The sequence below is a fragment of the Achroia grisella genome, unplaced genomic scaffold, assembly GCF_030625045.1.
Source record: "Achroia grisella isolate CSIRO2021 unplaced genomic scaffold, CSIRO_AGI_Agris_v1 utg784, whole genome shotgun sequence".
NCBI lineage: Eukaryota > Metazoa > Arthropoda > Insecta > Lepidoptera > Pyralidae > Achroia > Achroia grisella.
This window is the reverse complement of record NW_026713024.1, coordinates 2,359,463-2,385,001: the sequence shown is the minus strand read 5'-3', so window position 1 is coordinate 2,385,001 and position 25,539 is coordinate 2,359,463. Positions and strand designations below refer to the sequence as shown.

The following is a 25,539-nucleotide window of genomic DNA, read 5'->3' as shown; positions in this document are numbered from 1 at the left end:
AACATGGGTTTGAGGTGACTCACCAAGCAGACTGGGCAGTTTGTTCTGGTGACAATGGGTTACGTAGTTAAAGTAGTGCGGCGCGAACTCGAGGAACTGTTGCCACTCCGGCTTAGTCATTTCTTTTAACACGTATCTGTCATCTGGAAACAATATTCAACTAGTAACTTTACGTCATCATCATCATCATCATCTCAGCCTGGAAGACGTCCACTGCTGGACATAGGCCTCCCCCAAAGATCTCCACGACGATCGGTCCTGCGCTGCTCGCATCCAATGCGTTCCAGCAATCTTGACCAGATCGTCGGTCAACCTTGCTGGAGGCCTTCCCACGCTGCGTCATAATGTACGTAACTTTATGTACCTACATATAATATATTATCATTTATATACATTGTCTCGTTATCCATAAGTTTCTTCATTTTTAATGTTAAACATATATATGGTAAGAGGATTTATGCGTTTCATTTTTATTACAGTTATACTTTTAAATAAACAATTGAAGTACTTTACGAATGACGTAATACCGAAATGAATAATATAATATTAAAAGACTATTCTTCAAGTCTCACCCGCGATATTTCCACATATGTGTATATATTATATACTATTATATTGCAAGATGTTTTATGTGTCGGCTGTACTCACTATTTCATTGCCAAAATTATTAAGCATGTACTTATATATATTTTTATGTATATATACTTGTGTATGTTTTACATGTCATGGTTGCCTGGTAGAAAACGCCAAAGGTGTTAAGTCTGCCATATGTACTTTTGTCTCTGTACTACGTCCTTTAAAGTTATATACATAGAAATAAATAAATAACAACCTAGTGTAATAGTGACCCCCCTATGTACCGGTGGGTACTGAGTACTGGGGTACTGGGTACTGACCGTCGGTCTTGCAGAAGGTGGAGCCCGACTTCCCGCCGCGCGCCGCCCACGGCACGCAGTGCGCCAACGAACGCACGAACCCTTCTTCTATTTCGCACAGGCTCTTGTCTGATACACGAAAAGTTCATATCAATATGATATCTATTATATATCAGCCGTTCCATCGATCCATTCAAAGGGGGAAATTACGACAGCCTGAGCCGAGGCTCGAATGCGTAGCCTTGCCCACAGACTAAATTCGTATCCATCAGGCAAGACCTTTCAGAATCCTTCAGCCACTCCGTAAGTCCTTCCTTTCTTCCGCGGGTTTGGTATGATCTGTACTCGCCCCTATCGTTCGGTGAAGCTGTAGAAGACAGCTGCAGCCAACAGCATTAGAATAGATATAAGAAACACTTATAACAATATTACTGCATTTAGATTCCTTTAGACGGAACAAAAAATATGGAAATTTACTCAACTCGTGACCACGGCTAGTGCAACCTAGTCCAAACGTTGAGAGAAGTAAATACCTATATCTTTATCCTTACTACGATTAATCGATTACTCTGATTTAAATAAAATTTGGTACACAGATAATCCAGACACTGAAAAGACTCATAAGCTACTTTTTAACGCCAAAAAAGGGTTGTAAATAAATACCTATATCCATATCCTTACTTCCTTACTAATATTATAAATGTGAAAGTAACTCTGTCTGTCTGCCTCGCTTTCTCGCTAAAACTTACTGAACCGATTTAAATGAAATTTGGTACACTGAGAGAGGACATAGGCTACTTTTATTGTCAAAACACGTTTTTAAGGAGTTCAAAGGGGAGATGAAAGGTGGTATGGAAGAAAAAAGGGTTGAAAGGCTCTCCTTTCAACCCTTTTTTCTTTATAAATATTTAATCTGAAATATAAGTTTCAAGCTCCTAGCTTTTAAAATGACGATACTTCCATACCACCTTTCATCTCCCCTTTGAACCCCTATATAAATATATATAGGTTATATAGAAGGTTGTATGGAAGTATCACTAATTTTACTTAAATTTATACTTATTTTTAGGACTTCAATTAAATATAAATAAATATGGCATTCAAAGTTTGTAAAAATGTTATCCTTAAATAAAATAGAGTAAAATTAAATTTTATACGGAAATTATGAATATTTTATTTTGGTCAAGGTATTCTACACGCACAAAGTCGTGGGCACAGCTAGTTTACCATAAAATTACCCGTGTTAATAAATAATATAAATAATGAGGTATTATACACGAAAGTTTAAAAAGAACTAGAATCTTACTATCCGACTTATCCCTGCCATCCTCGCAGCTACACCGGCCGTCCCCTACAGCTTGTTCGCCAGTGTTGTCGGTGAACTCATCCTTTATGTGTGGGTTCGCACTCAGCGGCGCCAGTAGCATGTGCCGTAACTTGTGGAACTGCGGCGCGTAGTACACGCGACACAGGAGCCCGTCCTGAAATTTAAGGTTAATATTAATCCAAATGCATAACAGAGTCTGTTGATAATCAATGACATAGAATAACATGGTTCAGTAATTGTGTATTCGGTTTCCCTCATAACGTTACAAAGTTCCATGATTGGATTTTTAAATATTTGTAAGCTTGATAAGTATATTGTATAAGTCGATTTTGCAAAGGCCATATCTATACATATAAATAAAATTGGAGTGTCTGTTTGTAATATTGAAATATCCGTTTTTTACTATATGCGTATGAATATAAATAGGGTACATACACCAAAATAACATTTTTTACAATTTTTGTATGTCTGTCTGTTTGTTCTGGCTAATCTCTGAAATGGCTGGACCGATTTTAACGGGACTTTTATGGCAGGTAACTGATGTAATAAGGAGTAACTTAGGCTACTACTACTACTTACTACTACTAAATGAGCAAAAAGAGTCATCGGTGTAGTCACAAAATATGTCATATGTAAACAAAACATTACAATAAAAACATGGACTAAATATCATCATTGCCTTTATTCCATTATCGTCTTTCACACAATCAACAATCCATTCATCTTATATTTTGGTCGTCCTGTCTCTTTCCATCCATCCATGTTCATATATACCAACAATTTACCTTTAGCAAAACTTCAATGTGGTCATTGGACTTCGTTGATTTGTTCTTGTCGCCGTCTGTTTTATCTTTGCCCGCAGAACTGTTGGTATCCGACTCATCTATTTCGGCCAGTGTCCTAAAACCAAAGTGTTTATAATTTAGAAAAGATCTAGAGAGTTATGTAGCTAAGATAATTTTTTTATGCTATACATATTTAAAAAAATAAAAACTAAACGATATTTTTATTCATGATGTGCGCAATTTTTTTTTATGTTAAATCGAGCGCGCTGATGGATATTGGAAGTACCTATGTATGTATAATATAATATTTGTTTAATATATGTTTTATTACCCCTTTTAGGTATAAATTCTGAACCGTTTGGAAATTTAATTTTCACATTGTGTGCAATTTGATCCCACTTGAAAGATAGGATAGCTTACATCTCAATTTATAGTCGCAATATTATTTTATTCAAGAACCTTAACGCGCTGCCGTGCGTCGGCCACGCACGGCAGCGCGTTAAGGTTCTTGATCTGCTTGGTCTGCTAGTAGGCTCACGCGAGTGAAACCGCGGGCACAGCTAGTAAATAAATAAGTACCGTAGGCGTGAAATAAAAGGGTACGTACGCTTGTTGTGCGGTGGCCGTGAGCGCGGCGGCGGCTCGCTGGTAGGTGAGCGAGGCGAGCGTGGCCGCGATCACTGACCCGATCTCGCCCGCCTGCACCACCACCGGCACCAGCCCGCTCCAGATTATCATGCCACCCTAATACACAGACAATAATATACTTTCTTACTATCACACCCACCGCCGTCTTAAACTAGGCTGGGGCCCTTGGGCACACAAGAATTCGGGGCCCTTTTGTAAAGTAAAAAAAACAAAATAAAATTCATTAGGTATAAGAACATAGGAATAGGCGAAGTAATCAGTATAATGGCGTAGTATATGCCTTGTAAATAGCTTCTGATAACCTTACTGATTTGTGAAAAAAGTGTAGTGTGCCCGACAAAAATCTTTTGAGAATATATGTTTGAGAAAAATCGTCAGTTCAGAAAAAGACTGTACCACGGCCGGCACCAACTCGCTCCAGATGATTATGAGAGAGACAGACTTACTATTACTATCACATCATATACCGTCACAAAATACCCTCTGCGGTACCCAACTTTGTAGCTGTACTACACTGAAACGCCTCAGAAACCAACCAACGAGTGATAGGGAGAAAGGACTATACTACCACCGGCACCAGCCCGCTCCAGATGATCATACCGCCCTGAGAGACAGACTTACTGTCACTATCACAGCATATATCGTCACAAAATACCCTCTGCGGTACCCAGCTTTGTAACTATGCTTTTGTAAGCCTAACATCTTAGTCTACCAGAGTTTTCAACAATTAATTAAAGTGTAATCATTTAAAATGAATTATTTCATTTAATAATTCAGTCATAGTAATTATGAATTCCTTCCTTATAAATTTCATTATATCGAGCGGTAGACAGTGTCAGCCAGTAATTCTATTAATAAATACGACAAATACCTGATGCGACGGTTGATTGTTAGACAAGAGTTGCGATAAGATTTGCTTCACTGTTTTCTTGTCGCCTTTCTCTTCGTCTTCTTCAGTACCTTTAAATGATAAACGCGATGTATTTACTACTACTTAATCATTACATAGTATAAACTAAAGTCGCTATCGCTGTCTGTCCATATGTATGCTTAAATCTTTAAAATTACGCAATGGATGACGCGGTTTTTTTCAATAGATAGTGATATATACATATATAATACATGCACACCCGGGCGAAGCTGGGGCGAGGAACTAGTATTACATAAATGACGTCACGTCACGTTAAAGAACGAGGGAGGGTCCAGAAAGTCTGATAAAGGGTGGAAAGGTGGTTTCAATTTTGTAACTCAAGTTTCAAGTTCTCATTAGGATCTCTATACTGAACTGGACGGAAGGGAAAAAATTTTGTTCATAAGCGGCTAAAATGTCATACATGAAAAAAATATTTTTTAATTTGAATTTGACGTAACATTTCAAATACAATAAAAAATAAATATTAAGAAAAACTTAAACAAATATTTAATAAATTTGTTATTAATAAGTCTACTTACGAACCAATACGACATTGAAAACGCCAAGAAAAGAGCATATTTCTTATTAAAAGATCAAGACAACGCTCTTGCAATTCCCCTGCCGTTGCCATTTGCAAGCTATTTTTACCCCTATGCTACAAAAACATTATTAACAATACATTTTTTTTCAGAATAGAAGGTTTACACTTGGTCTACTTGTGATTATGATATAATAATAATAGTGATGTGACACTCCAGTAACATTACAATCATGTTATATTATTTTTATTTACAAAGTCGACTTGTAAATAAAAACCTGTTTGCGTCTACAGCACTCTTACAAATGAATCAAGTCTAAAAACAATAATATATTCATGTAGGACATTTTAGGCACTTATGAATATCATAGCTACATCAAACTAATTAAAGACAAAATTGGAGTTGTGTCGTATCAACATTTAAAGAGCATGATGGATGAACGTGGACCGTGACAAGAGCTCCAAAAAAATATATAATTTTAAATGAATTAATAAATGAACGTCAAGTTCTTTGTATTAATATTTTTTTCCCTAGCGTCCAGTTCAGTATACAGATTCAACTGAGGAGAAGTTACTTATTCAGATTCACCTAGTGCGGGGTCCAATGTACAATGAACTTTATAATATTTGTATGTTTCAAAATTAATGAATAAATTCACTGCACTTACCTGCGTGTTCCTTGTCCGGCTCTTTTGAGTTATTATCACTAAATGTATACGTTGTACCTGTATAAAGTAAAAAAACTGTAATTATATATACTGTTAACCATCGCCTATTTATAATCTATACATCTACACATATAAATAAAATTGGAGTGTCTGTTTGTAATATTGAAATAATCGTTTTTTACTACATGTATATGAATATAAATACGGTACATTTTATACAATCTTTGTCTGTCTGTCTACTTGTTTCGGCTAATCTCTAAAATAGCTGGACCGATTTTACGGGACTTATTTTAGCAGGTAGTTGATGTAATAAGTAGTAACTTAGGCTACTTTTATTTAAATTTTGACGCTCTCGGTGATATAGTTATAGCCATCGAACCTATGACCGATGGTTGTGGGGTCGATTCCTCGCATGGTACCAACGTTTGTATTTATAAGTACAATTATTTCTATCAATATACAATTATTTCTAATATATTCTATCTGGTGTTCTCTTTACATATTGTAGCGAATTCGTGCGAATGTATGTATGTATTTATAAAAAAAAATATCTATTTCAGCCATTTATAGCTGGGTACCTACGAAGACGACATTTTAAAAGTCTAGCTCGGTAACTCAGTTCCTATTTCAATACTATATTGTAATTCTACATATTATACTCCCTTACATACCAATATTATAATACTAGATTGAAAACGGAGTAGTTAAATAGTTTTCTAATATGGAAAAAAAAAATCTTTATATTTTTTATATTTTCTGATCATTCTAAAAATCCGAAAAAATAGTTATTCTATATATAACAATACTTTATATTTTTTTATTACCTGATCCTTCTATTCCACTTTCGCCAATTGAATCTTCCAAGTCAGACTTTTCTTCAGCAGCTGAAAACAGAAATATCTTCTTATATATAAAATTCTCGTGTCACAATGTTAGTTACCATACTCCTCGTGAAACGGCTGGACCGATTTTTAATGAAATTTGCATGTGAATGTGCATATTCAGTAGGTCTGAGAATCGGCTACTATCTATTTTTTACCGCTAAGTGATAAGGGTTGTCCACGCCTAACATATAATTATGTTTCTTTTTTATACAGTGGCATTAAAAAATACATAGAACTCTAAATTTTCACCCTTCTTCCACCAACCCTTATTTTTAATAGCGATATTAGTATTTAGTTTTTATGGTAAAGTAACATTTTCCTGGACAGCTAGTCATATATATAAAATTCTCGTGTCTTAATGTTAGTTACCATATTCCTCCGAAAGGGCTTAAACAATTGATGAAATTTTATATGCATATCTCAGTAGGTCTGAGAATCGGTTACTATCTATTTTTTATATCCCTAAGTGATAAGGGTTGTCCATCCCTAACATTTTTTTAGACAATACTTTTTTCTTTATTATTATAATGCGATTTTAAAAAATAGATACAACCATAAATTCTGTATTAAAAAGTGATCTATCACAGATCACTTTTTAATACTGATTTTAATTTATATGGCAAAACAACGTTCGTTGGGTCAGCTAGTAATAAATAAACTGGAAGTATACAATTCACATTGATATTGGAGAAAAATCTGATAATTTAAAATATTTAAAAGAAGGTAGTTTCATTATTACTCAGTATCAAAATTTAAAAAAAATACAAAATTCAAAATATCGTCAAACTAGTTGCGTATAATCCCCATGCATCTATAGGCTACGGTAACCATTTACTATCAGATGGGCCGTATGCTTGTTTACCACCATAGTAGTATAAAAAAATTTTATAACAAAGCTTTTGAAAAAAGAATAATACCACTAGTATCGGAGTGTGCTTTGGCAGACTTTGCGAGAGCAGTAGACCATTTATCCTGGGCGTCTCGCAGCATCTTCTCACCAGATACGATCCGGTCCGACACGCTCCATAAACTGCGGACCACAGCTGCCAACAGAAATTATTGAATGAATATTAATTTTATTGTGAGGATCCGGCTCGAAGGACTAATGTTCGGATTGTATCGAAATTATGAAAAAAATACTGTATATTTAAATGGCCACTAAGTAATATGACTGATTCATATTACTATTATTCATATTTGTTGTAACTGGCTAATGAAGAAATGTTTTATATTCTAAATTTGTATTTGAATTTATAGTTCTTTTATATTACATTCTTGTTTTGTTACTTCAATTCCTTCTTTTCTATTCCTAATTGTCAGAGGTCTATATTAATATATTTTCTCCGTTTACCTAGCCTTTTTCCTTATTACTACAACAATATTGTTTTTTTATTCTTTTTTATTTTATTTATACAGTCAAGTATGCATGGCCTTTAAATAATATGAATCAGATTTTCTTTTTTCTTATTTTGTTTTATTTAATCGGTTACTGACCAGCGGGCGAGGTGAGCTCCTGCAGTTGTCCAGAAGTGAGCGCGAGGTGGACTTGGTCCATGTGCTGCTTGAACGATTGGTACTCCTTCTCCGCGTCGCTCTCTGTCAAGCAGCTGAAGGTCTCGTGCCCTGGAACCGTTACATTTTTTTTATTGGGTTGTTTGAGCTATCGTCACGTGCATGGACTTGTAGCACTGCGACCTACATAGATCTATTGTGCTCGCCCTTTTCAAAGTTCGCTACCTAGACCCGTCAGGGATAAGTATTGAAGGATATTCTTAGGAGCGATGGTTTTTATCTCCTCAGGAAAGAGTGTAAACTTTCCAAAGGAGATATTTCGTTTTTGCATGAGTGGGCTATAACCACATAGGATGTGTAGTGGCGTTTCTTCTTCAGTTTGGCAATATCTGCAGACAAACCGTTATATTTCGTAGGCAGTGAAGTTATGTGGCTTACGTGTCGGAAGGTAGTCTTATTCTTCCAGAATGGTTATCGAATGACGTTTCCGGGATTTTCGTGTATAAAGGCGAAGCTTACTACTTATTATATTACTCTGAACTTAGCCTTAAATGAAGGGATTATATATGAGTATCCATAAAATGGTTATACGAGGCCTGGCCAAAATCGAGTTACTGGAAATTTGAATTGTAAACGTTAAACGAAATAATATAAAGAACTAACTGTAACAAAATGTGTTATTACATGTTGTTTTTTTTATGTTATTACATCATTCTTTTTTTATAATTATTTAATAATTATATTTAATATTTTTTGTAGCATTAAAGTATGTTATGTGTCATCTAGGCTAAACATGTTGGACAAATTCCTTCTATATGTATAACATCTCGTTATGTAATCACGTATGTTATAAAATTAAAAACTCTTGAATCTTAACTAATAAGAGCTCGCACTATATGTCTGGGGAGAAAAAAAAAACTTATTATCATAGACTTATCATCATATATAGTGATCGTCAGTTTGTTTGACATTCTAGTTGTATAAATAAATCTTTTTTAAGTAATAGTAAATACCTTTAAGCATAAGGTCGTTCAATTGTTGTATGAGTGCATCCCGCATTTGCTTCGTGTCGTACTTTGTGTATATTACTTCCGGTGGCAGTTGTATGTCGTACGGTTCTATTTTATTGTACCTAAGGTGAAGAAATAAAATATAAATATATATAAATAACTAAGGTAACAAACGTTGTTAATAGGAATGTTACTTAAAAGATTTTGCTGATAACATATTCCAAATTTTCTAGTATATACTCGTATCTTAATAATATTATAAACGCGAAAGTTGTTAAGGATAGATGTTTGTTATTCTTTCACTTAAAAACTATTGAACGGATTTTGATGAAATTATACAGTAATATAGCCAACGTATCAGGATAACATATAGGCTATATTTTTTATTGAATTTTAATGCGAGTGAAATCGTAAGCATAGTAGGTATAATTTTAATACTTTAAAGTCAAAAATATAGATACGAAACATAGATAATAAAATATAATATACGACAGTACGTACGCGCCCAGCGACAGTACGTACCGGAAGCAGGCGGTGGTGAGGCCGGCCACGAAGGCGTGCGCGTGCGCGTGCAGCGGGTGCGCACAGAGGCGGGGCCGCACGTAGCGCGGCGCGGCGGCCCGCGCGCGCACGTACGCGCCCAGCGACAGTACGTACCGGAAGCAGGCGGTGGTGAGGCCGGCCACGAAGGCGTGCGCGTGCGCGTGCAGCGGGTGCGCACAGAGGCGGGGCCGCACGTAGCGCGGCGCGGCGGCCCGCGCGCGCGCGTACGTACGCGCCCAGCGACAGTACGTACCGGAAGCAGGCGGTGGTGAGGCCGGCCACGAAGGCGTGCGCGTGCGCGTGCAGCGGGTGCGCACAGAGGCGGGGCCGCACGTAGCGCGGCGCGGCGGCCCGCGCGCGCACGTACGCGCCCAGCGACAGTACGTACCGGAAGCAGGCGGTGGTGAGGCCGGCCACGAAGGCGTGCGCGTGCGCGTGCAGCGGGTGCGCACAGAGGCGGGGCCGCACGTAGCGCGGCGCGGCGGCCCGCGCGCGCACGTACGCGCCCAGCGACAGTACGTACCGGAAGCAGGCGGTGGTGAGGCCGGCCACGAAGGCGTGCGCGTGCGCGTGCAGCGGGTGCGCACAGAGGCGGGGCCGCACGTAGCGCGGCGCGGCGGCCCGCGCGCGCACGTACGCGCCCAGCGACAGAGTGAGCGCGGCGGGCGACACGCGCCGCGCGCCGCCGCCCGCGCCGCACCGCGAGCACCGCGACCAGAACGCCACCTGCGCGCGCACCACGCCGCACATTACACCGATTATTGTAAACATCCATCAAGTTCACTTTTTTTTTAATCGATGATAATAGCATAGCATCACTCTGCTTTCGCTTGTGCTAAGCCTCCGGTTTGAGCTAGCGAGGAACCAGTGGAGGATGATGAAATGAGCATGATATTGGCATATATCCGTGTTTCTATCCGTGAAAACCTATAAGTGGCCGATCTCATTTAATTATGTTTATAACTATGTTTGTAAATAGACTTAGTTTTCCGAAAAAAAAAAATATAATAATAATAATAATAATAACTCTTTATTGCGCATACATAAACATAGGACAGATATAAAACAATGAAAATAAATGTTTTACAAAAGGCGGTCTTATCGCTATCAGCAATTTCTTACAGACAACCCGGTGCTAACAGAGAGTATTTACATAAAGAGAGAAGGTAGGAGGCGCACTAAACACTCTATTTATTATACAATTATAGATAAACATACATTTTATAAACATAAATAAATAAACTTACACACCAATACATACAATATACATACATATACTACATAATAATGGACGAGAGGACGTGTTATTATTCTATTACAGGGATAGATAATGCGATTTTAATAATTTTTGAAAAATGGCATATGATTGATTGATATATAGTCATTTACCTCGATAGTTTCTAGGAGAAACCACGTGGTAATCAATATGACATTGTATATTGTTAGCAATAGGATTATTAATCCACATTAAGTAACAATCTCCTTTCTCGCATCAAATTGTATCGAGTTTAGCTGCCTTTACACACTTTCTACGCTATTACACGCTTTCTACGCTATTTCACACGCAAATCTGCAGAAAACTTTGCGGAACCGCGAGCAGAACGGGCTTGTAAAAGAATGTTATTCACAAATATCCCCACACAAAGTTCCTTAACACAAATTCACATCATATCTCATTCAAGTATACGTACATTTTCAGAGTATCACATGATCTACTGACCTGTTTGGACTCTGCTTTCGTTTTATCTACGTTGCTATGTCCTATTGTGTTACACGTGATCGTTATACACACGTCGTCGTGGACGAACCTAAAAAAACAATTAATAAGTCCTAGAATCAAATTTCAACCAAAAATACACTACAAAGCAACTACATAATGCCATCTTTGCCGTTTGATTTACTTTGATGACATTCCCAATGACAATTTTCGCTATTATTGCCGAGAATTATCGCTATTTTCTATAACTGGAGAATTCTATTTCCATGAGAATTAACGAATAAGATCTAGGCCATGGTGTTTTGGCTGTAGTTTAATGTTTTAACATTTCGATGAAAATGGGTGGGTCGTAAATTTAACGCATGTAACTGTGCGTGTCGAAGCTCCCAAAGGGTAAAATCGCTTTGAAACGCGGTTTTTTGTTTCAAAACTAACAAAATCGAAATGGATTTCAGCTATAATGTACAATATATTCAGAAATTTGTTCCAAGACTATCAACCCATTTTATTTAAGAGGATTATATAATTTTCAATTTATTTATAATCGCTGTCGTAGAAACAGACGTTACTTACTTCCTTATATGTTGGTTCATTGGCACTTGGCAGTTGCTGGACGGACACTTGTAGTCCGGATTGAAGCAGTACTTCTGCAGGAAAGCTCCCAGAGATATGTCGTGGCGGCCGTACATCTCTATTTTGACGATCCTGAACATAATCCGATAGTCCGACTTTATATAATAGGTCATTACTTGCAACCACTATTTCATTTTTGTAATTTAAATGACAAATAAAGCGGTCAAACATTTGATAATGGTAACCGATTCCTCAACACATCAACGGCACTAACAGATATCACATGTCATATCATAACATCTACAATACTCATGCATTGTCATACCGGAGAAATAAAATGTCATGCTTCTTATCCTGTAATTTCACTGCCTTCTCTCGAACCGTTCAAAAAAGGTGAGACTTTAGCATTACTTTACTTTCATTTAGCGTTTAATTTAATTTTTTTTATTGTACCAAGGATTGACGCAGAAATCAGGCACGTTGGCAGATTTATTGCTGTAACTGTACAGCAGCAGACTGATCCGCTGGTGGTTCTCCGGGGCCAGCGGGTCCAAGGGTTCGCTGCTCTCACTTTGTTTCTCTTTCGTCTCTAATTCCACCTCCTTGGGCGCTTTTTTGACTACACTTGGTTCGTGCAGTGGACACTCGGCTAAATTAAAACAAGCGAATAGATATATATTTTAACGAATTGAACGCAACATTTGGCGTGCTCATATTTAGCAAGGGGTATTTGGATTCCAACGTGATCGAAAACAAACCTACCGTCATCTCTCGGATTAATTTCTAGGAGATTTACGGGCAAAATTACTTTTGTTGTCGACCAAATTTCTGGCTTGACTTTGACTTTTGGATTCGAACCAGAGTAATAGACCTTGGCACGATACACTTAATACAGTAAATACGAATACTATATTATCACCATGATCTTAGGTGGGTTTAGAAAAAAGTTTTTCACTCACCCTTGTGCTCGTTACTGACCAGCCTGCAGCCGGTCGCTCTGTAGTTTGCCAGGGCTGCCTTCACTGCGGGGTCGTCTGCTGATGCGGTTAGAGGGTGTTTTATGAACGGGTGGATTTCCTGCAACGGGTGGATTTTATTGAAAGCGGGTGAAAAATTACAAGAGATGTATCGAATTATTATGAGTAGGTAGTGAAATTGGTAGTCATGGCGGCAGGTGCGCGGGGCGGGCTCGTACCTTGCGCGGGGTGTGGAGGGGCGCGGGAGGTGCGCGGGGCGGGCTCGTACCTTGCGCGGGGTGTGGGGGGCGCGGGAGGTGCGCGGGGCGGGCTCGTACCTTGCGCGGGGTGTGGGGGGCGCGGGAGGTGCGCGGGGCGGGCTCGTACCTTGCACAGGGTGTGGAGGGGCGCGGGAGGTGCGCGGGGCGGGCTCGTACCTTGCACAGGGTGTGGAGGGGCGCGGGAGGTGCGCGGGGCGGGCTCGTACCTTGCGCGGGGTGTGGGGGGCGCGGGAGGTGCGCGGGGCGGGCTCGTACCTTGCGCGGGGTGTGGGGGGCGCGGGAGGTGCGCGGGGCGGGCTCGTACCTTGCGCGGGGTGTGGAGGGGCGCGGGAGGTGCGCGGGGCGGGCTCGTACCTTGCGCGGGGTGTGGAGGGGCGCGGGAGGTGCGCGGGGCGGGCTCGTACCTTGCGCGGGGTGTGGAGGGGCGCGGGAGGTGCGCGGGGCGGGCTCGTACCTTGCGCGGGGTGTAGAGGGGCGCGGGAGGTGCGCGGGGCGGGCTCGTACCTTGCGCGGGGCGGGCGGCGGCGGTCGCGCGCGGGGTGTGGAGGGGCGCGGGAGGTGCGCGGGGCGGGCTCGTACCTTGCGCGGGGTGTGGGGGGCGCGGGAGGTGCGCGGGGCGGGCTCGTACCTTGCACGGGGTGTGGAGGGGCGCGGGAGGTGCGCGGGGCGGGCTCGTACCTTGCGCGGGGTGTGGGGGGCGCGGGAGGTGCGCGGGGCGGGCTCGTACCTTGCGCGGGGTGTGGAGGGGCGCGGGAGGTGCGCGGGGCGGGCTCGTACCTTGCGCGGGGTGTGGAGGGGCGCGGGAGGTGCGCGGGGCGGGCTCGTACCTTGCGCGGGGCGGGCGGTGGCGGTCGCGCGCGGGGTGTGGAGGGGCGCGGGAGGTGCGCGGGGCGGGCTCGTACCTTGCGCGGGGTGTGGGGGGCGCGGGAGGTGCGCGGGGCGGGCTCGTACCTTGCACGGGGTGTGGAGGGGCGCGGGAGGTGCGCGGGGCGGGCTCGTACCTTGCGCGGGGTGTGGGGGGCGCGGGAGGTGCGCGGGGCGGGCTCGTACCTTGCGCGGGGTGTGGAGGGGCGCGGGAGGTGCGCGGGGCGGGCTCGTACCTTGCGCGGGGTGTGGAGGGGCGCGGGAGGTGCGCGGGGCGGGCTCGTACCTTGCGCGGGGTGTGGAGGGGCGCGGGAGGTGCGCGGGGCGGGCTCGTACCTTGCGCGGGGTGTGGAGGGGCGCGGGAGGTGCGCGGGGCGGGCTCGTACCTTGCGCGGGGTGTGGAGGGGCGCGGGAGGTGCGCGGGGCGGGCTCGTACCTTGCGCGGGGCGGGCGGCGGCGGGCGCGCGCGGGGTGTGGAGGGGCGCGGGAGGTGCGCGGGGCGGGCTCGTACCTTGCGCGGGGTGTGGAGGGGCGCGGGAGGTGCGCGGGGCGGGCTCGTACCTTGCGCGGGGTGTGGAGGGGCGCGGGAGGTGCGCGGGGCGGGCTCGTACCTTGCGCGGGGTGTGGAGGGGCGCGGGAGGTGCGCGGGGCGGGCTCGTACCTTGCGCGGGGTGTGGAGGGGCGCGGGAGGTGCGCGGGGCGGGCTCGTACCTTGCGCGGGGTGTGGAGGGGCGCGGGAGGTGCGCGGGGCGGGCTCGTACCTTGCGCGGGGTGTGGAGGGGCGCGGGAGGTGCGCGGGGCGGGCTCGTACCTTGCGCGGGGTGTGGAGGGGCGCGGGAGGTGCGCGGGGCGGTCTCGTACCTTGCGCGGGGTGTGGAGGGGCGCGGGAGGTGCGCGGGGCGGGCTCGTACCTTGCGCGGGGTGTGGAGGGGCGCGGGAGGTGCGCGGGGCGGGCTCGTACCTTGCGCGGGGTGTGGAGGGGCGCGGGAGGTGCGCGGGGCGGGCTCGTACCTTGCGCGGGGTGTGGAGGGGCGCGGGAGGTGCGCGGGGCGGGCTCGTACCTTGCGCGGGGTGTGGAGGGGCGCGGGAGGTGCGCGGGGCGGGCTCGTACCTTGCGCGGGGCGGGCGGCGGCGGGCGCGCGCGGGGTGTGGAGGGGCGCGGGAGGTGCGCGGGGCGGGCTCGTACCTTGCGCGGGGTGTGGAGGGGCGCGGGAGGTGCGCGGGGCGGGCTCGTACCTTGCGCGGGGTGTGGAGGGGCGCGGGAGGTGCGCGGGGCGGGCTCGTACCTTGCGCGGGGTGTGGGAGGGGCGCGGGAGGTGCGCGGGGCGGGCTCGTACCTTGCGCGGGGTGTGGAGGGGCGCGGGAGGTGCGCGGGGCGGGCTCGTACCTTGCGCGGGGCGGGCGGCGGCGGGCGCGCGCGGGGTGTGGAGGGGCGCGGGAGGTGCGCGGGGCGGGCTCGTACCTTGCGCGGGGCGGGCGGCGGCGGTCGCGCGCGGGGTGTGGAGGGGCGCGGGAGGTGCGCGGGCGCGGGCTGCGGCAGTAGGTCCCGCGTGAAGTACTGCCGCAGTCCGCAGCGCCGCCCCGCCTCCGTGTCGGCGTACGGCGCCGGGATCACCACGTTGGGGGACATCGACAGCACCACGTCGTCCGTCGACCACCTGGCCAGAAGAGGTCAAGTTAATCACTTTGTACAAATATTAGCACTAGTTCCGATCCGTATTCATGATTTCCAAGCTAATACACCTATTATAGTTAATATAATCCACCTGTCAGTGTGATTGTCAGCTTTCAACTTGGCTTCCTCTTTAGGAAGAAACACTTCGTCGTCCACCGACAAAGTGGAATGCAACGGATCGCTAAAATCTTGTATCGGTACCCCACTAAATGTTTTCTCATTATCTGTCTTACGAACATAAGTCTTAGCTCTCTGTAAGGGGTCTTCGCATTCTTGAAACTTGGGCAGTTTACATGAATCATTATCGTTATCATTCGATTCGTTACCACTAGCAATTTTATTTTTATTATCATTATTTTCACTGCTAATTGACTCTCCGCTACTAACGATTTTACTTGCATCAGTTACATTAGACTTTTCAATATCATTGTTCATTACTTTATTAATAGAAGATTCATTGTCATCAATATCGGCTTGCATATCGGCATTGTTAAATATATCATTATCCATAGCAATTGTTTCGTCTTTGTCATCATTACTGTTTGTAATATCATTTTTATCTTCGGTATTTGCATCAGCGTCATCGTCGAAAGTCATACCAGGTTCAGGTAATGTAGCTTCTATGTCTCCTAGGAAAGCTTTCTCCAATTTCCAATTATAGCATGCCAAAAGCATAAATTTCGCTACTTTTTTCACTCTGATCAATTCTTGTAAGGACGACCCGCGAAGGAGAATACAACAACCCAAGTTAGGTTCAGCACATCCTTCCAAAATCATCAGGGTTTTGCTCGGATCTGAAATAGAATGCATTAGTTTACATAACACAGTAAGAATACATACTAAGTTCCTTAAGAACGATTTCCACATTCACTGCATTAGAGTTTCCCTGCACGACAGAGCGTCAGAGACTGCCCTGAGCGTCTGCATACTGCCCACGTGCGTCGTAGTGCGCGCTCGGGCACGCGCGCCGCCAGCGCCACGCCCGCGCCGCGCAGCGCGTCCTGCTCGCCGCGCTACCGAGTGAGAGAGACAGAGAGTACGCACAGGCGCGCACGTAGTAGCGGCGGCAGGTGCCGAGGCGCGGCGCGGCGATGCGCGCGTCGACGGAGGCGACGAGGTCGGCGCGGGCGGCGCGCGCCAGGCGTCGTAGTGCGCGCTCGGGCACGCGCGCCGCCAGCGCCACGCCCGCGCCGCGCAGCGCGTCCTGCTCGCCGCGCTACCGAGTGAGAGAGACAGAGAGTACGCACAGGCGCGCACGTAGTAGCGGCGGCAGGTGCCGAGGCGCGGCGCGGCGATGCGCGCGTCGACGGAGGCGACGAGGTCGGCGCGGGCGGCGCGCGCCAGGCGTCGTAGTGCGCGCTCGGGCACGCGCGCCGCCAGCGCCACGCCCGCGCCGCGCAGCGCGTCCTGCTCGCCGCGCTACCGAGTGAGAGAGACAGAGAGTACGCACAGGCGCGCACGTAGTAGCGGCGGCAGGTGCCGAGGCGCGGCGCGGCGATGCGCGCGTCGACGGAGGCGACGAGGTCGGCGCGGGCGGCGCGCGCCAGGCGTCGTAGTGCGCGCTCGGGCACGCGCGCCGCCAGCGCCACGCCCGCGCCGCGCAGCGCGTCCTGCTCGCCGCGCTACCGAGTGAGAGAGACAGAGAGTACGCACAGGCGCGCACGTAGTAGCGGCGGCAGGTGCCGAGGCGCGGCGCGGCGATGCGCGCGTCGACGGAGGCGACGAGGTCGGCGCGGGCGGCGCGCGCCAGGCGTCGTAGTGCGCGCTCGGGCACGCGCGCCGCCAGCGCCACGCCCGCGCCGCGCAGCGCGTCCTGCTCGCCGCGCTACCGAGTGAGAGAGACAGAGAGTACGCACAGGCGCGCACGTAGTAGCGGCGGCAGGTGCCGAGGCGCGGCGCGGCGATGCGCGCGTCGACGGAGGCGACGAGGTCGGCGCGGGCGGCGCGCGCCAGGCGTCGTAGTGCGCGCTCGGGCACGCGCGCCGCCAGCGCCACGCCCGCGCCGCGCAGCGCGTCCTGCTCGCCGCGCTACCGAGTGAGAGAGACAGAGAGTACGCACAGGCGCGCACGTAGTAGCGGCGGCAGGTGCCGAGGCGCGGCGCGGCGATGCGCGCGTCGACGGAGGCGACGAGGTCGGCGCGGGCGGCGCGCGCCAGGCGTCGTAGTGCGCGCTCGGGCACGCGCGCCGCCAGCGCCACGCCCGCGCCGCGCAGCGCGTCCTGCTCGCCGCGCTACCGAGTGAGAGAGACAGAGAGTACGCACAGGCGCGCACGTAGTAGCGGCGGCAGGTGCCGAGGCGCGGCGCGGCGATGCGCGCGTCGACGGAGGCGACGAGGTCGGCGCGGGCGGCGCGCGCCAGGCGTCGTAGTGCGCGCTCGGGCACGCGCGCCGCCAGCGCCACGCCCGCGCCGCGCAGCGCGTCCTGCTCGCCGCGCTACCGAGTGAGAGAGACAGAGAGTACGCACAGGCGCGCACGTAGTAGCGGCGGCAGGTGCCGAGGCGCGGCGCGGCGATGCGCGCGTCGACGGAGGCGACGAGGTCGGCGCGGGCGGCGCGCGCCAGGCGTCGTAGTGCGCGCTCGGGCACGCGCGCCGCCAGCGCCACGCCCGCGCCGCGCAGCGCGTCCTGCTCGCCGCGCTACCGAGTGAGAGAGACAGAGAGTACGCACAGGCGCGCACGTAGTAGCGGCGGCAGGTGCCGAGGCGCGGCGCGGCGATGCGCGCGTCGACGGAGGCGACGAGGTCGGCGCGGGCGGCGCGCGCCAGGCGTCGTAGTGCGCGCTCGGGCACGCGCGCCGCCAGCGCCACGCCCGCGCCGCGCAGCGCGTCCTGCTCGCCGCGCTACCGAGTGAGAGAGACAGAGAGTACGCACAGGCGCGCACGTAGTAGCGGCGGCAGGTGCCGAGGCGCGGCGCGGCGATGCGCGCGTCGACGGAGGCGACGAGGTCGGCGCGGGCGGCGCGCGCCAGGCGTCGTAGTGCGCGCTCGGGCACGCGCGCCGCCAGCGCCACGCCCGCGCCGCGCAGCGCGTCCTGCTCGCCGCGCTACCGAGTGAGAGAGACAGAGAGTACGCACAGGCGCGCACGTAGTAGCGGCGGCAGGTGCCGAGGCGCGGCGCGGCGATGCGCGCGTCGACGGAGGCGACGAGGTCGGCGCGGGCGGCGCGCGCCAGGCGTCGTAGTGCGCGCTCGGGCACGCGCGCCGCCAGCGCCACGCCCGCGCCGCGCAGCGCGTCCTGCTCGCCGCGCTACCGAGTGAGAGAGACAGAGAGTACGCACAGGCGCGCACGTAGTAGCGGCGGCAGGTGCCGAGGCGCGGCGCGGCGATGCGCGCGTCGACGGAGGCGACGAGGTCGGCGCGGGCGGCGCGCGCCAGGCGTCGTAGTGCGCGCTCGGGCACGCGCGCCGCCAGCGCCACGCCCGCGCCGCGCAGCGCGTCCTGCACGCCGCGCGCCGCTCGCCCGCGGACCAGCACCACACGCGGCCGCAGGGCCACGATGCGCGCCGCACACCGCACCAGGTACTGCTGCTCCTGTACAACCCATACGCGTTTGCGTATATTTTCATACTACTTACTATTTTTTTACGTTACAAAACTGAAAGTTCACTGAATGTTAGACCGTCTAACCAGCGAGAATAGTTTTTTTATAGCATAGGGAATGTTAGGAGAATGTTAAAACCTCTTCCGGGCTAAGATGATGATAGGGAACAATCGAGCTCGTGGCACATATGATGATCAGTGATTACCGCCGCCCATGAGCACACGCAGACACGCCAGGGGAATTGTAAATACGTTGCCGGCTTTTGAAGAAGGAATAAGCTCTTTTCTTGAAGATTTCAATATCGTATCGATTTGGAAATACCACTGCTGAAAGATTTCGTTTTCCAGCCGTAAGAACGTCAATAGGTGGTAAACTTACCTGCAGCAATACCGGCTCCAATGATGTCAGCTTGCCTTCGACCCGCTGGTATGCAATAGAACAATCTAAAAGCAGCACTGTAGGGTTGTCTATCTGTTGTGGCATGCCCCTGGAAATTAATCATATCCTAAACAAATCGTGCATAGTTTTTCTTAATATTACTCGTATTCATGCACATAATTTCGGATAAGGGAGGCTGCATTCAAGAACACAAAACAACACCTTAATATTAAATTATTTCTTAAATACAAGATTACTTTGGAGATGGTGATAAGGCTACAAGCACGCTGCGTGACTTTGAGTTTATGGGACACAGTCACCTAGGTACATCAAAATAATAAGTGCATTTAATAATGTCTAGTAAGACAAATTCAATATTGTCTACTAAGCACTGCTGTGTCTAAACTGTGTCACCCCACCTTACATTTTCCTATTGTTATTTAGTATATAAGATCATTATTTCTGTGTACACATTGTCAGTTTATTATCATCTGTAATATACATCGTCTCGACCAGCAACATCTTATTATTTACCCGCAACAAGTTCATTTTCGAATGGCCCCCCAGTTCCTCAAAGAAGGGCGGGCGCAGGCCCTTCGTTGAGGAACGCTGCGTTAGTGAGTGAGCGGAGAGTACCTGTGTGCGACGTTCTTGGTGAGCACGACGCCGTGCACGAGGTGCGAGTCTGCAGCGGTGCCGCCCGGTACCTTCTTCACCTGCACGTAGTTGCGCACGTCCATTTCATTGCTGTTCATGTCTGCAATCCAAAAATTAAGTACCTCACATAAATTTCTTCTTTCATTCATTTCGATTCAGAATCTACTACCTAATTGATTTCAACTAGTTATGAATATATTTAATAAGACAAACACGTTCATTTTAAATATTGGTAAAATATAACGCCAATAAAATGTTTAATTCTTATAAATGATGCGTTGTTTTTAACAGATAATACAAACATTGCGAGATATGGGTAGCACTTTATTAAATGCACGTATGATATATTTGTGATTTTTATATCGTTTTTCAATATCAATCAGCAGGAAACAGAACATAATAAATAGCAGACCAAGGTTGATGATTTCTGCGGCCCGTTGACACAACGGGTAGAGGACGTCCGCCCAAACAGGCGCCAGCCCTTCTCGAGCCAAGCACTGCCGCATCAGCAGCCGAAGGTGATCCTCCCCAGACTCCTCTATAGCCTTGCATATCTTCTTCGATTCGGGATAACCTAATATCAGATATTATCTTGTAGTCAGTATGTATTTTGGTAATTGCCTCACCAGAATATATGTATTTTGGTCAACCAAGCATCTTGGTAAGAAACACTGCAGTCCAGGACAATTTCAAATCTGATTCTGGGCTATGGATGCTATACAATTGATAAAAATATTTATTTTTGTAAATAAATACATCATACACGAGGGGAGGTCAATAGGTTCGCGGAATGGACGGGTTGGTGGGGGTTAGTTCACTCGTCCAGATAGTCACTTGATAAGCGCCTCATTAAGAGTACATATACCGAGTTTGAACTAAATTGGGTCACTAACATTTGAGTTATCGACTTGCAAACAAGTGAATCGGGAAGAAGTCAGCGAGTATGGAGAAAATTAAACACCGCGCCGTTATTAAGTTCCTCACCAAGCAAGGAAAATCAGCTCAGATGATTTTTCAAGGGCAGTTAGCAGTGTACGCTGACTCTGCCCCTGGTAAAACCATGGTTTACAAGTGACGTTGTCTTTTCAAACAAGGAAGAGAGTCTAATGACGACGACCCCCGCTCCGGACGGCCAATTGAGGCCACCACACCGGAAATCGGCGCAAAAGTATAAAAACTTGTATTAGAAGATACCCGGCTAAAGAAGAAGCAGCTTGCAGCAATGGTTGGAGTATCCGAAACAAGTATTTTAAATATTCTACATCATCATCTTGGCATTACTAAGGTTCAATCATCCATCATCCAAGAATGCTCGCGCCACTTCAAAAAAGTGAGCGTGAAAAGGAGTGTTCTCGCCAATTTTTGGAGCTCTGTAGAGAGAGTAGAGAAGAAGTTATGGACCGGATTGTTACTGGAGATGAAACTGAGTTTACCACTATGAACCTGAGTCTAAGCAAGAGTCGATGCAGTGGCATATAAAAGGCACGGATTCTCCGAAGATATTTAAAATGTCATAATCGGCCGGAAAGCATTCGCATTTTGCTGATCGATTATAAAGATCGTGGTGTTACTATAAAGGGACAGTACTACGCTTTTTTACTGTGCAGATTGAGATCAAGGAAAAAGAAGAGGAAAGATGTCAAAAGGTGTGCTGCTTTTACACACGATAAAACTTTTTTTTAAATGGTATAAACAAAATATTTGAGAGATATGAAAAATGTATTAGGGTTAAGGGAAAGTATATTGAAAAGGAAAAATAGTTTCATGTTTAATTTCAACTCCCTTCTATGAGGGGCATACCGCGAAATTTTTGACCTCCCCTCGTACATGGAAAGAATCACATCATGCAAATGATCGAACCGCCGAAAGTGTGCCGCAAACCGCTAAACGAATTAAATAAATAAATTTGAACATTTTATAAAACACTTCTTCTATTACAGCGCGTATTTTCATTAATCATTTATTCCTTTGTTGAAAAGCACTGAATAAATATTTTTTCTTTCTTTCATTCATACATATATGAATGAAAGAATGCCGCATGGTGTTAAGTCCGCCAAATGTACTATACTATATATTATATTGTGTGCATTAAAGTTAAATAAATAAATAAAAAAAAAAACATATATATTATATTTTTTTTTTCCTTCGTTCTTTCTCTCATTCATATGTATAAATCATTCAATTAGAATATAAAACTTACCTTCACTCTGTTCTAATACAGGATTGTCCTCTTCGCTGGACGGCGACGATTTCACTTCTGTAAATAAAGTCTCGAATTAACGACATATTGTATTGGTCCAATCAAATCGGAGTATACAAATTCTCAATAATCTAACAATAAGACTTTTATTTATCGAATTATGTATTATACTAGCTTTTGCCCGCGGCTTCGCTCGTGTTAATTTATCCCCTTAAGGATGTAATTTATCAAAATCCTTTCTTAAGGGATGCCTACGTCATAGTAGCTTCATGAATGCAAAGCAGCCCGATCGGTTTAAAATTGACAAAGTTTCATACAAAATTTCATCCCCTATCTATCCCCTTGGGGGTAGAATTAATCTAAATCGTTTCTTAGTGGATGCCTACGTCTTAACATCTATCTGCGTGCCAAATTTCAGCCCGATCCGTCCAGTGGTTTGGGCTGTGCGTTGATAAATCACTGTCAGTCACCTTTGAGTTATGTATATATATTTAGATTGCGGAAGGTCAATTCATTACTTATTTGATTTATATTATATACTTCGTTCAATTCTGCTATAATGTGTGAGACCACAAATATTCAGTGCGGATCATTGCTACTGGAAGCGTTATGATTGTGTTTACACTTGTAATATTTCCCATTCACTATCACCATCTAGTCCCAAGCCAAGGAGAGCTCGTAGCTCTTCTTAGCTTGGGACTAGATGGCGCTGTGTGAACTGTCCAGGTTTATATTATTATCTTTATATATAAAAATTACGTGTCACGTTGTTTGTCCGCGATGGACTCCTAACTACTGAACCGATAGCAAATTTGATTTGCACATTGTGTGCAATTTGATCTAACTTGAAAGATAGAACAGCTTACATTTCAATTTATAGTCGCAATATTATTTTATCCAAGAACCTTAGCAAAGCAACGCGTGGCTGGGTCAGATAATTATATATATATATTTTTAGCTACACTTCGCACGGGTGCACATGTATTATACATATAAAAGTTCCTCTTGAATTACTCTATCTATTGCTAAAATCTGCATTAAAATCCGTTGTGTAGTTTAAAAGATCTAAATAGAATAGAATAGAATAGAAAATCATTTATTCAAATAAACTTAATTTAAGCACTTTACAACACTATTTACAACACTACTTATGACAATAGTCATAACAATTTGTTTTTTATCTACCACTCGTTCGGAAAGCTGTCTCATCACAAGAAGATCGAGCAAGAAACTTGTGTGTTGCTCTTTTAAATAATCCTTGTAAGTTTACATTTACAAGTCGAAACGTGTGAATACAAACTACCAACAAGCACTAATTTTTTGGGTCAAATATAATCATGCAATAAGATTAAATCAGTCGTAGTGATAAGAGCAGACCAGTCCCTACAAGCAGCACTCGTTCACGAGTATGACGGATGAGCCAGCCATCACTGCGCTCGGCCATATTTTAGGGAGCCCATTGACCCGGCCCACCACGCCGCCACATGTCTGGACATTTTAGTGAGCATGACTACTCATTCCACACAACCACGTCACAGTGAACAGCGGAAGCGACTTCATTTTATACTGTACTATGTACTTCATTTTATTATGTTCATATTAAGTTACTTACCAGTTCTGGGGGCTTTTATGAGTCTCGCGGAGCTTTTGTCGATATTTAAATCGAGACAGTATGATGATACACTCTCTAGCAGTCGACTGGGCTCTTCTGCTGCTGTTAGAATACCAATTGTAGATAGATCAATCATTTATTTCACGATTATATAATACTAACTACTCGCCCCGGCTTCGCACGGGTGTACATGTATTATATATATATAAACCGTCCTGTTGGATCACTCTACCTATTAAAAAAGCCGCTTCAAAATCCGTTGCGTACATAGGGACGAACAGACAGCGACAGTGACTTTGTTTTATACTATGTAATAACATTAAGTAGTATAAAGGTAATTCCTATTGTAAATGTTTATACCCATTTCCATGAAAGATCCATTAACCTTTTCTAAATGATACTTAGGAACAGTAGAGGTTAGTTCCATTATATATTGTAGTATAGATATGACGTATACAGACTTGCTTGGTGTGCGTGGTGCTCGTGGTGCGTGGGGTCGATGCCCTGCGGGAGGTGCGGGAGGTGCGGGAGGTGCGCGGGGCGGTAGAGGCCGTAGTCTGCGAAGTGTGGCAACTCGCACACGCCCACCACGCGCCCCGACGACACCAGGCTCGCGCACGTCTGCCACGCCTGCGACCTGACATATACAACAATATATATTTATTTAAATTAAAAAAAAAAAACAATTGAGTATCTTGTCAGTTCTTTTCAATTGAATCTGTATATTAAACTGGACAAAAATGTGACGTTCATAAGGAGCTAATAATTGTCTATATGAATAAGTGATTTTAAAATTATTTGATTAATAATATTATCTTTATAGTCACAACAATCATTATGGCAATCTGCCACGGTAGCGGTGGTACTCCACTCTCTTCTGTCAATAATCTTTTTTCATGTCTACATTGGACAGCATTTTAATGGGCAGCCGGGCTACAAACGTCTTGAAGCTTTTGTTGCGACTCGACTCCCACCGCATAACCCTCAATATCAGGTTACTCTTCGTCCATATGTAGTTGACAATATCCTGTTTCTTGGTGGCATAGTGTAGGCGGGACAGCTACATTGCCGTAATCGCTGTAACAGCACGCAACAGGAAGTTGGGCCCAGTCCATGCAGTGCCACAATGAAAATCGAAACGATTGACCCTCTTTGTGCTCTTCTTTTGTACCATGAGAAAACCATTACATATGTGTACTTAGTAGCCATTATAGCCACTTTAGTCTTATGCCGTTGTGAATTGGTTCTCAAGCAGCGATAACATATCATTTAATATGCGTTATCTCAATATCAGAACTAGAAAACAAACTAGAGGAGGCAACCAGAGGCAATCAAATCTGACAAAAGCTAATAAACTTTTGCCAGGTTTGATTTGGCTTCGTA

General features: G+C 46.4%; 1 protein-coding gene across 1 annotated transcript in view; it reads right to left on the bottom strand.

The window, feature by feature from the left end:
* LOC131851524 (putative 1-phosphatidylinositol 3-phosphate 5-kinase) overlaps positions 1-25,539 on the bottom strand; it is a 32,689-nt gene that overhangs the window by 3,038 nt on the left and 4,112 nt on the right. The window contains exons 6-30 of the mRNA XM_059202032.1: positions 24,618-24,793; positions 24,157-24,258; positions 22,545-22,601; positions 20,757-20,918; positions 20,324-20,444; positions 19,688-19,796; positions 19,047-19,299; positions 15,861-16,563; positions 13,172-15,752; positions 12,953-13,070; positions 12,447-12,642; positions 11,994-12,125; positions 11,424-11,511; positions 10,227-10,429; positions 9,164-9,282; positions 8,133-8,261; positions 7,556-7,681; positions 6,579-6,638; positions 5,755-5,811; positions 4,507-4,595; positions 3,595-3,731; positions 2,988-3,102; positions 2,182-2,356; positions 897-1,004; positions 24-143 (exon numbers count right to left, since the gene is read on the bottom strand). Coding sequence (XP_059058015.1) covers positions 24-143; positions 897-1,004; positions 2,182-2,356; positions 2,988-3,102; positions 3,595-3,731; positions 4,507-4,595; positions 5,755-5,811; positions 6,579-6,638; positions 7,556-7,681; positions 8,133-8,261; positions 9,164-9,282; positions 10,227-10,429; positions 11,424-11,511; positions 11,994-12,125; positions 12,447-12,642; positions 12,953-13,070; positions 13,172-15,752; positions 15,861-16,563; positions 19,047-19,299; positions 19,688-19,796; positions 20,324-20,444; positions 20,757-20,918; positions 22,545-22,601; positions 24,157-24,258; positions 24,618-24,793 — 6,236 coding nt within the window. The remainder of the gene's footprint in view (positions 1-23; positions 144-896; positions 1,005-2,181; positions 2,357-2,987; positions 3,103-3,594; positions 3,732-4,506; positions 4,596-5,754; positions 5,812-6,578; positions 6,639-7,555; positions 7,682-8,132; positions 8,262-9,163; positions 9,283-10,226; positions 10,430-11,423; positions 11,512-11,993; positions 12,126-12,446; positions 12,643-12,952; positions 13,071-13,171; positions 15,753-15,860; positions 16,564-19,046; positions 19,300-19,687; positions 19,797-20,323; positions 20,445-20,756; positions 20,919-22,544; positions 22,602-24,156; positions 24,259-24,617; positions 24,794-25,539) is intronic.